This window comes from Eptesicus fuscus, chromosome 20 (genome assembly GCF_027574615.1).
Source record: "Eptesicus fuscus isolate TK198812 chromosome 20, DD_ASM_mEF_20220401, whole genome shotgun sequence".
NCBI lineage: Eukaryota > Metazoa > Chordata > Mammalia > Chiroptera > Vespertilionidae > Eptesicus > Eptesicus fuscus.
Genome location: NC_072492.1, coordinates 43,108,488 through 43,122,581, shown reverse-complemented (window position 1 = coordinate 43,122,581; position 14,094 = coordinate 43,108,488). Strand labels below are relative to the sequence as shown.

General features: G+C 50.2%; 1 protein-coding gene across 1 annotated transcript; it reads right to left on the bottom strand.

The window, feature by feature from the left end:
* Positions 1 to 963: 963 nt before the first annotated feature.
* PSMD3 (proteasome 26S subunit, non-ATPase 3) lies at positions 964 to 13,815 on the bottom strand. Its single transcript, XM_008153827.3, has 12 exons — positions 13,409 to 13,815; positions 10,823 to 11,013; positions 9,112 to 9,249; positions 7,340 to 7,476; positions 6,333 to 6,523; positions 6,068 to 6,171; positions 3,738 to 3,852; positions 3,519 to 3,638; positions 3,292 to 3,395; positions 2,882 to 3,037; positions 1,601 to 1,651; positions 964 to 1,430 (listed from the first exon to the last, which is right to left on the bottom strand). The coding sequence occupies exons 1-12, from the start codon at positions 13,623 to 13,625 to the stop codon at positions 1,353 to 1,355; spliced, it is 1,602 nt and encodes a 533-aa protein (XP_008152049.1). The 5' UTR covers positions 13,626 to 13,815; the 3' UTR covers positions 964 to 1,352.
* Between the last annotated feature and the right edge of the window lie 279 nt (positions 13,816 to 14,094).

Genomic DNA, 14,094 nt, shown 5'->3' with positions numbered 1-14,094 from the left:
GTGGGACCAGGCGCCAAAGCCAGGCACCTAAAACATGCCTTTCATGGAAATTAGGGATTTGGGGGGATGAATCCAAAGTTGGTGATGAACACAATGTCCCTTTTCCAACAAACAAGACTTTCTTGAACCCAGAGCGCCAGCCCCTAGGGAGGCCCCGCTCTTAAGAACTCACAAACCAGCTGGGAGGCTTTCACCCCAACTCCCTTTTCAGGAATCATTTGATTGCGGAGTGGTCTGGAAGCCAGGGGGTTCAATGGCTGGGAAGCCCAGGGGATGATGTGTAGAGAATCCCTCCAGAAGTCGGGTGAGCACGCAGGAGAGGAATTCAGTTAAGGAGGCAGAAAACGCCAACGCATGTTCAGTTGAGAGAACTTGGCAGGAACAGTGTATGTGCAGCGATGACCCAGGGGCCAGCCGGAGAACACGGGAGTAACTCAATGCCCCACGGGGAGCCCTGCTATTGGCGGCCGGAAGACAGAGACGCAGGCCTTTCCCTGGATGGCCTTTCCCCACCATCCACAGCTGGCAGAGGTGGGCTGGGGGCCACAGGGAGCCCCCTCCAGCCTCACCTCTGCTCTCAACCTGCGGTTGCCTAGAGGGAGACCCTCCTCTTCTCTGCAAACCTCCCGAGAGTCAGGCTCACCCTCTCTTTAATCCCCTGGAAGTCTAGATTCCTAATGTTAGAGCCAGGAGGTCACTGAATCCAATCCTGTCAGATGTGGGAAAGGAGCCGGAGAGGTTTAGGGCTTTGCCCAATATTTGAGAGCCAGTTAGATACGAAACAGAGTAAACCAGGCCTTCTGACGCCAGCTGTCTCTTCACCCTGCCCTTGCCTTCCTCATCTCCAGCTGCGGTCCTCAGATCACACCTGGGGCTAGGACCCCAAGACCAGGAAAAAACCCTGGGCCTGTCAACATTGCAGGCATGAGAGCAAGCACAGTCATTAACTGATGCACAAAGAGCTTTGGAGAATTTTTTATTGTTTAAAAATCATAATTGAAGCTTCAAAAACATACAATCCAACCCATGTCCCAATTCAAGTCCTCTACTCCCTGGAGGAGAGCACAGGTCTTTTCCCTCCCACCTCGATGCCCACACCACTAGCCAGGACCCTGCCCTGGGGAGGCCACCTGCCCGCCCTTGGCCCTCCGTGTGCTAAGTCACGGGCTGGGGAGGGGCCCTGGGGCGAGGTGGGGGTGGCTGGCTCTCTACATCCCCCTACCCCCCGCCCCACAATACGCAGTCTGTGAGCTGTGTGTGGGAAAAGGGGCCAGTTCCCTGGGCAGGGGACCCCAAGGGGAAAAGATAAAGAGCCAGTCCCCACTCACCCCACCCCTCCCCAGCCCCCCAGCTCAAGGGAAGCTGTCGTCATCATCTTCTGCCATTTCCTTGGCAAACTCCAAATCTTGCTGCTCTCGCTCTCGCCGTTCCTAGGCAAAGAAATGGCGTGAGGGCTGTGCGGCCTCTCTCACTCCTCCAGACACACCCCAGGCCAGGAACTGCCCAAGCTTCACAGCTGCCCCAGACCTTCCAGAAACCCCCCTTCCGTTCTGCAGGGACTTCTATCTCCCAGTCTTCCCCACAGCAGAAGGCAGCTTACCTCTGCAGACTCCAAGTCCTTGTTGTATGATTTGGGAGGAAACCTCATGGCCTGAAACAGAGTAAAGAGAGGAGAGCAAGATGAAGTGGAGGCATTAACTTAACACACATTTATTGTGCTCCTTCCGTGCACCAGGCACCAAGACACAGTAAGACAGGCTATTCTGTCTCCCGTTTAGTATAGCGGGGGAGCCAGGCATGGAATGAATTACTGCAATACCATGTGGTAATGCTAGAGAGAATTAGGAGACTCTGGGGGTATACATGACTAACCTCTGGATTGGGCAGGCAGGGGGACGGCAGTGAGGGGGAGGAGGAATGGACTGGTTGTGGGAATGAAGGAAAAGCAGTGCGGACAGAAGATGCAATGTGTGAAGAGGTCTGTCCTGAGTTCAGTGGGGAGGAAAAGGGGATAGGGGCCCTGGCCGCTGTTGCTCAGTGGTTAGAGTGTCAGCCCGTACACAGAAGGGTAGTGGGTTTGCTTCCCGGTCAAGGGCATGTACCTGGGTTGCAGGTTCGAGTGCTGGTCCTGGTCAGGGAGTGTGCAGGAGGCAACCCATTAATGTGTCTCTCTCACATCGAAGTTTCTCTCCCCCCACAACCCCTCCCTTCCACTCTCTCTAAAAAATCAATGGAAATGTATCCTCAGGTGAGGATTAAAAGAAAAAAAAAGAAAGGGGCATAGGGAAAGAAGGGGGTGTGTGTGTAACAGTGTGTGTCGTGGAGCATGGCTTTTGCCCAACTATAAGCAAGGCAAGTGATATCCCTGGCTTCCAGCGGGAAGGAGACCAGGAACAAACAGAAGCCAACAGTACAGGCGCCTAACTCAGTGCCTGACACAGGATAAGGGCTCAACAGCCTTTGTGGGACTAGATACCAGCCCTGCCTTTTACACAACTTGGACTTCACTAAGTGCCTTAAGACGGTGATTTCATTTAATCTCAGCAACGCTGTGAAGCAGGCAGGACAGGTAATATCTCACTATCAGCTGCACAGGTGGAGAAACAGAGCCTCAGAGAAAGCAAATGACTCCAATTTGGAACCAAATCTAGAACCCTAAACTGCGAATCTGTCCTCCTCGGCGACTAGACCCCTTAAAAGCAATAGAAGGTGCTACAGCCCCATAAGCCAAGTTCTCTGTCCCCTGAGGCCCCTGTCCTCACAGTGACTTTACCGAGACGGGCTGGGAACTGGGCCCCAAACCACACCAATCTTCTCCGAGGAACCCACGTGTGAAGGGTGCTGTGTTGCCGCCAGCTGGCGCCTGCAGCCGAGCGCTCACCTTGACAGACATGTTGTGGATGTCTAGGCAGAAGGAGATGCGCTGGTGGAAGGCGAGCTGGGGCTCCCGGGTGGAATAGATATCGATCATCTCCTTGGACTGCACGTAGCCCTTCTCGTGGTTGATGCTGGCCTCAATGACGCCGTCCCGGATGGCCTGCGGCCCCAAAGGGAGGGAAGGTCACCAAAGAGCCGGCCATCCTCAGTCCTAGAACATCCTGTCCCATCTCTGTCTTCCTTACACTCTCATACATTCACTCACACACACACTCTCTGGCCGCTTCCTGCAAGACTGGCACCCCTAAAAAGAGGGCCACTGCTCTACCCACACCCCTTGGCCTACTTCCTCTCACTCCCATCCCCTGAAATGAGGCCGGAAGGTGACAACTGCGGCCCCTGGACCAGCCCCACCTTGGCAACAATGAACTCGGCGTCCTCCGGGCTATCCAGCTGCAGCTTCTGGGCGATGTCAGCCAGGGAGATTCGGGAGTAGGAGAGGCTGATCATGCGCACACCTGGGGAAGGAAGGGGTGGTGGGGTGGGCAGAGCACAGGCCCTTCCCTGCCCATGGACACCCACAGGGTTGTCCCCGTCCCTGGGTCCCGCTCCTCCGGCGGCCCCTCGACCCTGATGCACACCTGTCTTAATGACGTTGTGCCGTAGCCGGATGATTAGGGTGTAGGTCCCATCTGCTTGAAACTTCTCCCCAAACTGATCCAGGACCTGGTTGAACTTGGCTAGGTTTCCTGTCCTGACAGCTGCAGGGAGGAAGAGGAGTGGGTCAGAGGATGAAAGGACACGCACATCAGAGGCCGCAGGCCAGGGGTCTGAAGCTCTGGGAGGGGCACTGGCCTTACCTTGGGTCAGAAGGAAGTAGGGCATGAGTGAGCGCTTGAGAGATGGCTGACGGAACTGCAGCCGGTCCGGGATCTCCCCCAGCAACAGCTCCACCACAATCAGAAGCTTGTGCACCTGGCAGAGTGTGACACGGGAACACAGTGGGCAGGGAGTCCCCCAGGTGGAAGAGAATGAAATGGGGCTTCAATTCAGTCAGACATCCTGGGAAACGGGGACATGGCACTGTGATTAGGCCCATGGAGACAGGACACATCCCTGAACCTGCGCTGGGCAGGGAATCCAGGCTCCGCCTGTGGAGTCAGGTACTGGGAACATCGGACCCTCTGACCACACTTCACCCCGTGTCATTCCATCCGGCCAGTCGGCACACACACTGCTCTGAAGTGGCGATGCTCTAACCCCCCAGTACCTTGAATGGGACTATACTGGGAAACAGTCTTTGAAGAGGTAATTAAGGTAAAATGAGGTCATATGAGTGGGCCTCAACCCACTAGGACTGGTGTCCTTATAAAAAGAGATTAAGATACAGCCATGCACAGGGGAGACCATTCGAAGACACTGGAAGAAGATGGCCGTCTACAAGCAAAAGAAAGGCCCTCAGAGGAATCCAACCGCTGACCCCTGACCTTGGATTCTGGCCTCTAAGACTGTGATGAAATACGTGTCTGCTGTGGAAGCCATCAGGCTGTGCTCCTTGGGAAGGCGGCCTGAGCAGACGAAGACCGCAATGGACGCTGGTGAAGCATCCCGGGGTCAGAGCTGAGCCCTGAGAGCAGGAGCACCCCCGGAGAGCATGTGGCTCCTACTATGGATGAACAAGCTTCCAGAGTGTTCTGCTGTGGACTCCACGGTCACCTACAGCTAGCTTCTCTACTGTGCTCTTTACCCCACTCCTTCCCGTCTCTTCCAAGGCCTTGACCTTTCTGCTCAAGTTGGGAAGCTCTCCCAACTCTGCTTCTTTCCCTCAAGCAACCATACCATCTCTTTCCTGCTCCCTCACCAGCAGTCCACGGACCTCACTCCAGCTCTCTCTGCTCCTTCCTGCCACCCGGCTCCACCAAAGAAAACACGGAAACCTTATTCTTCTCTAGTGAAATCTGGTTTGAAAACACTGCTTTACATTTCAACGTCTATCCCCAGTACGTGGACGCAGCCTATATGTTCATCATTTATTTTTAGTGATTTTTACAAAGAACTTTAGTGTGTATCCAATATTGTAAGCAATCTCACATTCTGCACATGTACTGTATGTGTCTGAAAAGCCATTCCTTTCTATGAAAATTCTTCCCATCTTTCAAAAACCAGATAAAATTTAACATTTTTCTTTAAGATCTCTTTAGTTATTTGGCCAAAATCAAACCTTCCTTTCTATGAACTTCTGAACAGAAAACAAACCAATTCTCCTGCCACACTGACCTAATCATTGTGTGTTTTTTAAAAAAATATATTTTTATTGATTTCAGAGAGGAAGGGAGAGGGATAGATTGAAACATCAATGATGAAAGAGAATCACTGATCAGCTGCCTCCTGCAGGCCCCCTACTGGGGATCGAGCCTGCAACCCAGGCATGTGCCCTTGACTGGAATCGAACCTGGGACTCTTCAGTCGCAGGCCGACGCTCTATCCACTGAGCCAAACCAGCTGGGGCTCACTGTGTGTTTTTAATCTGTTCTCTTTCAAGGGCACTAGGGCACTGATATTGTGTTAAGGTGGGAGCAAAGGCTTATAGTTGGGAAAGCTGAGTCCAAATCTGGCTACTAGGCTCTCAAGCCTTTCTGAGTCAAATTCTTTATGTATCTCTTCCAGGGCAAATACCATTTCTTATCCTTCTTTTTTATTCCTCACAGTGTCTTAATACCAAGGCCAGCACTTAAATAAAACAAAATAAAAAGCAAACAACCCTTGGTGACTGATGGTTCTCGGAAGGGTGGATGGGAGAGGGGGGGGAGTGCAAGGCTTATCTCCACCTGAATCAGCCACCTTTCTGGAGGTTTTCTGGGGCCCCTGGCCACAGGCAACACTGCTCCCAAATGGGCACCTAAGGGACCAGGTAAGAGCCTGAGTTTTACCAACAATCCATGCCCAGGACTGGAATGACCTAGGAATCAGGACACTCTCTACCTTTCTACCAAGAACACTCTGAACGTAAACTGCCAGAGGTGCAGGTGGCATCTGCTTAATGTGCCCTGAACAATGTTGTGCACAGGCATCTGATGCCACCTCTGGGATAATGAAGACTAAGGAGCCTTCCCTGGCCCCCTACATAGGGAAGCAGAACTAAAATGTCATCAGATGAGCAAGTAGCAAAGGGATGAGAATTGTTGCTCACAGTCTGTTTGAAGCCGACAGCTGTGTGCTGAGGGGCCTTGCGAAGGGCATTGGTCATAGTTCTCCGGGCCTCTGAGTATTCCAACTGGATGGCTTTGATCCGCCCTGGGTGTGGAGAAGAGAAGAGTGGGTCAAGAGAATGGCACCATCCAAGCCCCCTTGCAAACCAGAGTGCCAAATGCGTCTCTTTGCACCCAATTTTTAGAAAATCTGCACCAAGTAAGCCTGAGACACCTCCTGGCTTGGGGGTTGACCCCCCGGCTCACCTGTGTAGTAGAGGTACCTCGCCCACTCGTTGTTGTTGGCCTGCTCAGGGAACACGGACTTGGACACCAGCTTCTCAGCCTGGTCGTACAAGCTGTAGTGTAGGTAGTTCCGCAGCAGGAGGTTCAGCAGGGTGGCCTGCCCGTCTGGGTCATGCCGAAGGGTGGCTGTCCGGAGCCGAGCATGTAAGAAGCTTCAAGAGGGAAAGAAAAAAATGTCAAAGGTCTCCTCAAACTGATTTGACCTCCCTATTCTTTCTCAATTCCTAAAAATGTGATACAAATTGCTTTTCTGATTATTCTCAGAATATTTAATGAACTATTCTAGGTCCACAGAAAGGACAGAACTCTGCTCTCGGAGTTTGCATTCTAGTGGGGGAGACAGAAAGTGATCATGATGAACAAGTGTATTATGCTGCATGGAGAAATCAGGGTAAGTGCAATGCAGGTGGGGAGGATGGGGCTATGATTTTAATATGTTTTATTGATTTCAGAGAGGGAGAGGGAGAGGAGAAAGAGATAGAAACATCAATGATGAGAATCATTGATCGGCTGCCTCCTGCACACCCCCCGCCCCACCCCCCGGGATCAAGTCTGCAACCCAGCAGGTGCCCTGATTGGGAATCGAACCAGAACCTCCTGGTTCATAGGTCAACCACTGAGCCACGCTGAAGGACACCACTGCAGTTTTCAGAGGAGTGAAATGTTTTCTAACCTGTCATCTACTCTTTAGCTATCAATCAGCCCTCCCTTGATGTGGGGTGAAGGGAAGAGACTGGGGGGACAGTTCTTAACCAGCCGTGGTCATCTCTGTTTCTTCATCTAATATCACTCTCTCTTAACCCCTCCTATGGCAGGGCATGGTAAGGGCATGTTAATCACCGCCCCCATTTCCTGCTGGGCACTTTACGTCTACCAGCTTATCACCCTCTGCAAGTCACGGCTCTGTGGGAGTGACCGACCACATCTCCGACCTAAGGGCCGAGCCTGAGACCCTGGGCCACCTGTACCTGCGCACCACATCCAGCTTGTCCAGAAACTCATAGACCCGGGCGTGGTAATAGTAACACTTTGCAGCCAAAAGGTCCAGGGCCCGGCGGTTCTGAGTGCTGATCTTCTGCATCAGATCATCAGAGATCTTCTGTGCCTGGAGAGGCAGCCGAAAGAGAATTAGTTCTTCAAAAACTTAAACATGGAGCCATCATAAGAGCCAGCGAGCAATTTCCTTCCGAGGCATATATCCAAGAGAACTGGAAACATTTGTTCACATAAAAACTTGCACACAATGTTCATAGCAGCATTATTAATAACCAAAAAGTGGAAATAACCCACGTGTCCACCACCCGATGAATAGATAAACCAAGTGTGCTATATCCATGCAGATTATTCAGCCTTAAAAATGGAGTACAAATACATGGATAAACCTAGAAAACATTATGCTAAGTGGAAGATGCCAGACACTCTTACGGAAAATCCATGAGACAGATCAGTGCCTGTCAGGGGCTGGGTAGGGTGAGGGGAATGACTACTAATGGGTACAGTGTTTCTTTTTGGGGTGATTCAATTGTTCTGGAGCTGGTGATTATAGCTGCACAATATTGTGAATATACCAAAAAGAGTACACCCATTATACTCTTTAAAGGAGATTAATTACATCTAAAAAAACCTAAAAAACAACCAGTTGCAAGAAAAGGAAAAAAACCCAGGGAATTGAGGAGTGGGACCTATAATTTTTCTTTTCTTTTTTTTTTAATCTCACCTAAGGATATTTACCCCTCATTGATATCATTCCCCCCATTGATTTCAGAGAGGGTGGGAAGGAGGGAGGAAGAAAGGAGAAGAGAGAGAGAAACATCAATGGTTTGCCTCTCACACCCACCCTGACCAGGGCCAGGGATCGAACCTGCAACCCAGGCACGTGCCCTGACCAGAATCAAATCCGTGACCTTCTGGTGCATAGGACGAGGCTCTAACCCACTGAGCCATACCAGTGGGCAGGAACTGTCATTTTTTGCATGTGCTCTTGGGACAGTGGTTATGACTGACAAAGAAGCTGGTCCCAAGTGGAGGAAGTGGTGACATATAATATAATATCCAAAATGGAGTTGTTCAGGCCCATAAGAGGCTACTTGACCAAGCCAGTGTGGCTCAGTTGGTTGCAGCACCATCCTGTGCATGGAAAGGGTGCTGGTTTGATTCCCGGTCAGGGGACATACCTAGGTTGCAGGCTCCATTCCCAGTGGGGGGCATGCAGGAGGCAGCCGACTGATGTTTTTATCTTATGATGTTTCTATCTCTCTCCCCCTTTCCCTTCCTCTCTCTGAAATCAATAAAAACATAATTAAAAATAAAAAATTTAAGAAAAGCGTGAAGACTTACCACGTACAGATTGTGCTAATTATTTTTGAATATATTATTTTATTTAATACCAACAACAATCTTGTAAATTAGGCATTGTTTTCCCCACTTTACATACAACTAAGGGAAGTTCATTTGTGTAAGGTACAGTTGGGATTTGAACACAGGTCTTTCTGTCTCCAAATCTCCTACTTTCCCCCAAAGAACCCACTAGACCGGTACTGTGTCATGGCCAGGTACACAGAATGACCACTGCAGGAGTTGTGGGGTCTTCCCTGACTGCGGGGTTAGGTGATGCCCATGGGGGAGAGCTGGGGGATGGTTGATAACCCAGGGACTATCTCCATTTTCTCATTAGAGGCGATCTCTCCCGCAAACCCCTGGCAGCACCTGAGCCACGTGGATCACCCTGGGAAATCAGTACCTCCTTGTAGCGCTTGCTGTTCATTAGGAAGATGACCACGAGGAGCTGCAGGTAGGCTTCCACTTCGGGCAGGAGGGGCGCCGAGGCAGCTTTTCCTGTCCGGGGACGGAACTGGAAATCAGCTTCTGTGTCCATGGGCTAGGAGAGGACAGGCGTTACCGTGGAAAAGCTCAGTCACATCAGTCAACCAGAAATGTATTAAGCGCTCACTATGTATTCAATTGAATGCCTAATATAGGCCAAGATTTTCCTAGGTGCCGGGGATAAAAAATGAAAGATGACAGTCTCTTTCTAAAGGGAGTCAAGGAGGCTGGCCATACAATAGAAAAGAAGGTGACGAGAGTGTAACAATTTTATAGAACGCAACGGGGACAGAAAGGATGCTGTAGGGCCTCTCACAGAGCCGACAATCTTGGTGGGAGAGTAATCCACTACACCTGGAACTACGACAAATTCTATCAGTCAGGGTTTAATAAAGTGATAGAATTTTAGAGATGAGATCAATAATAATGAGACAAAAAAACACCTTTTTTGTATGGGAACATAAGAAATTTTGGGGAAATGTACTTATACACAGTACTTATTTTCAGATTTAGTCACCAAAACTGGAGTAATGTGAACAGCTCAAAAAGTGACCATGTTGGGTGAATTTAGGGATATAAGGTTAAAAAACATTCCAGGTGGCCTGGGGCTTTTCCCCTTTCCCTGACAATAGATTCTTGATCATTCCACTTCAAGGAATTTTCTGAGCTTTCACGTCTATGGGACAGACTGTAAGTTTATAGGATTTTAGGTGGCTGAAGGTCAATGATGTTTTAGGGAGATGGAGGTGGCTGAAGGGTCAGGACCTGGATTGTGTGCCGTGAGTAATAAGGGCGATTTCACAGCCAGAAAGGAAGAGGAGAGGCCTCTCCTGGCAGAGAGACCACTACCACCATCAGACCACCTTCCTCAGCATCCACTCCGTGCCAGGCACCATGCTAAGCGCTTTACGCACACTCCTCCCCTGCCACTGCCCCCAAAACCTGTCCATCACATTCAGCGAACGAAGAAAATGAGACACAGGAGGTTAGGTTACTTGCTCAAGTCCCACAGGTACCAGATGGTAGAGTTGGGATTCAAATTTAACTCTACCTCCAAACCCTGTGCTCTAGACCCCCGTTTCACACGTCCCCCATAGTGAACCTCAGAGGCAAAGAGGTGGGGGCACCTTCTCCTAGGACAGTGGTCGGCAAACTGTGGCTCGCGAGCCACATGCGGCTCTTTGGCCCCTTGAGTGAGGCTCGGCGTTAGAACCACTTCTTCAAAATAGACTCGCCCAGGCCGAAAACCGACTTTTGCGCATGGGCCACGAAGTTTCAATCGCACTGTATGTGCGTGCCTGCACGTGGTATTTTGTGGAAGAGCCACACTCAAGGGGCCAAAGAGCCGCATGTGGCTCGCGAGCCGCGGTTTGCCGACCACTGTCCTAGGACAACGGAGATGCCATCCGATTGGAGGAGAGGTCTGTGTTGGGGGCAGTAGGAAATGAGTTTGGTGGGAAGGTTCCTGATTCCCAGCTCCTGTCCCTGTCTCGGAAGGATGACACGACAGGGTAGAAGGATGGTGCCCTTGGCCATGGGCAATGGCTACTAAAATGGGCCGCTTTGCTTCATTTCTCTGCTGCAGCAGGTGACAAGACAGAGCTTCAGGATGCGCCTGACTCACTCACCTCTTCCAGAAAGGGTAGCAAGAAGTCTCGAGTGGCATTGTTTGAGGTGAAGAAGCCATGCACAGCCTTATAGAGAACATAGTGGTTGAGGCGGCGTGACGTGGAAGGCAGCATCCGCAGGGCCCTCAGTACGTATCGAGGCTCCTTGCCGGAAACGGCCTTCTCCAGCTGTTTCACATGCTCCTTGATGTCTGTGAAGGACCAGAGAAAAAAATGTTACTTCCAACTCTTTCATCCCTCCCTACCCCCACCCCACTCCAGGCAAGTAGTTCTAGGGAGCCTCTTTGTGGCCAATCACCTCTTCTGCCCTAATAGGGTTCAGCAATATTTATGGATGCCATAGAGGGATTTTAAGACATCACCAAGTGCCAAAGAAAAATAAAGCTGCGGTAGGGAAAGGGGTAGAGATACGAAGAAAAAAAAAAGACGAGAAACAAAACAAACTCATGGATATTTATCAGATCTCTAAATAAGAGAAGACTTTCCAAATGTAAACAGTGGGAGAAATCACACACACACACACACACAAAACTGATGAATTTGATTTCAATAAAAGAAAAATATCTGCAACAAATGTGACCAAAGATGCATATTCCGATTCTACAAAGACCTTGTATAAATGATTAAGATAACTATGGGGCAAACAGGACATTTCTGCTGGTATAATGTAAACCAATACAGTTTTTCTGGACAATGCCAATCCAAAACCTTAACAACATTTACCCTTTCTTTTTTTTTTTTTTTTTTTTTTTTTTTTAAATATATTTTATTGATTTTTTACAGAGAGGAAGGGAGAGGGATAGAGAGCTAGAAACATCGATGAGAGAGAATCATCGACCAGCTGCCTCCTGCACACCCCCTACCAGGGATGTGCCCGCAGCCAATGTACATGCCCCTGACCGGAATCGAACCTGGGACCTTTCAGTCCGCAGACCGACGCTCTCTCCATTGAGCCAAACCGGTTTTGGCAACATTTACCCTTTCGACTCAGGCATATTGATTCTAAACTGAAGAAAAAATTAGAAAGGTAGGTTAAAAACTTGGGCAAAAGATGAATGCTGCATAACTATTTATAAAAATAAGAAACTGGACACACTTAAATGTCCAATAAGGAAATGCAATCAACTAGTCGTTTCTTCATCACCTTTGTATACTTAGCATAGGGTGCCTGGGCCACATTAATAACACGACATAATGATAACAGCTAATATGTACGGAGGGTTTACTACGTGTTCATCATGCGCTACGCGCAGTTCTAAGCATCTTCGTCTTCACAACAACCCAACCAAGTAGATACTCTTACTCTCAGGGAAAGAAACTTACTTTTTGAACTTGTATTCTTAGCCACTATATCAGGTAGTCAGTACATGTTTCATTGAATGCTATGTTTGCGGATATGTTAAATAAAAGCACACCAGACCACCTGTATTAAGCTATGCCTGTTCCAAACTATACATATAACTCGATCTGAATTACAGGAGAGCAGCTTAAAAATTCACAGGAAAAAATGTTAACCATGATCCCCCCTCTCCCCGCTGCTACACTTCAGACTTCTCATATTTTCCATAATTTCTACAATGAACACGAGTTACTTTATAGTAACAAAGTGAAGTATTTATAACAAACATGTACATACTTAGTAGGTAATGCTGAGCAGCACCTTTGCTACTGGCTATCATTATTTTAGGTAAAAAGATCGATATTAGCTGCTAAGCCCATTGCCCAACCTACTTAAGAGTAGGGAGCTGATGCAGTCAGCACTCTCACCCCCTCAAAACACCACTCAGAAGCGTAACTGCGCTTACTTCGGTGTGTTTGCGCTAGTTTCTCATGCACTTTAGAGAGAAAACCCAAGAAACTGTCCAGTCCCACTCGATCGGAAACGGGGGAAACAGCAACAGGCTCAGAGTGAGGAGGAGAAACGTGAACTGGGAGGAACAAGAGGACTTGGAGGAGAAGGGAACTCCGATGGAGAGTGTTACGAACTCAAAGACGATAGCTAAAAAGTTGAAAGTGTGTCATGTATTTAAAGCCTTAAGAAACAGAGTAGGATTGAGGGCTTGAAGGGAGAGGAAAAGAGAGATGGGATCGTTTGGGCACCTGAATTACCGAAAGGAGGAAGCAAGATACTAGGTAGGAAGGGCTCTGTTAGGGGAGTTTGCTAAGGTGGCTAACACAACAGAAACCTTTGTACACGCTTAAAACAAGGGCCAGTATTCCGCGTCTTCCTGACCCCCTTTACACACATAAACACAAACAATGGTTTCTAGAGGGATCAGTCGTACACATCGGGCGCGACAGAATCGGGATGTAAATGTGAGTTAGAGGGGGGACTAAGGAGAAGGAGTCTACACACCCAGGGAGACCCAGTCCTGGATGCAATGCCGGGCGGGGTGGAGGTGTGTGGCGAGGGAAGAGTCCTGAGCCCGGAGTAATTGGGGATGGGGTTGGGAGTGTCAGGGTCGTGGGGGCGGGAAATTTTTTTTTTTTGGGGGGGCGATCCTTAGGAACCAGGGGTGGTGGAGGCTGCGCTGGGGTCCCAAAGAGAAGCTGATCATGGCACGTCCCCGGCCCAGACTTTCGTACCCTCCAAGGTGATGGTGTCCAGCTCTCGCTGGGAGTGCTCAGTCGCCGTCGCCGTCTTCCCGTCAGCCTCCCCCGTTGACCCGCTACCCGCCGTCGCCTCCTCTTTCATCTCCACATCCTGGGGGGTCGGGGGTACCGGCGGTTCCTGTTCCCCTCCGCCCGGCGGCGGCTTCGCCTTGTCCGCGCCGCGGCGCCGCGCGGAGCCCTCCTGCTTCATGGCACACGGGGTCGCGGCCTAGTCCGGGGACTGAGGCCGGGGCCTCGCGTGAATTCTCGCAGCAGAGAGCTGGAACCAAGTCGGGCCTGCACACGAGCGCGGGATCGCTACGGGCCGCACGATGACGGAGCAGCAGCAAACCCTTTCCCAGCGCGGGGCCTGCTGGGAAACGCCAGGCCCACTGGGCCGAAGGCCGAGTCAACAAAGGGGAAAGAAATCAACAGCCGAGTGCAGGATGGGGGTGGATCTGCGAGGGAGGAGAGGGGAGGAGCCTGTTTGGGTTTGTGGTGCTTGCTTTGCAGTATTTAAATGTGGATTTTCTTCTATCTTCCTCCGGAGTGCATTTCTGTGCTTGTCCACGAGAGGTCCCCACAGGCTCCAAGCTGGGTTTCACCGGACTCGGCGCCTCAACTAGCGAGGAGTGCGTAGGACCTGTGGGAGCGCAGGGCGTGATGACGTCACGACCAGG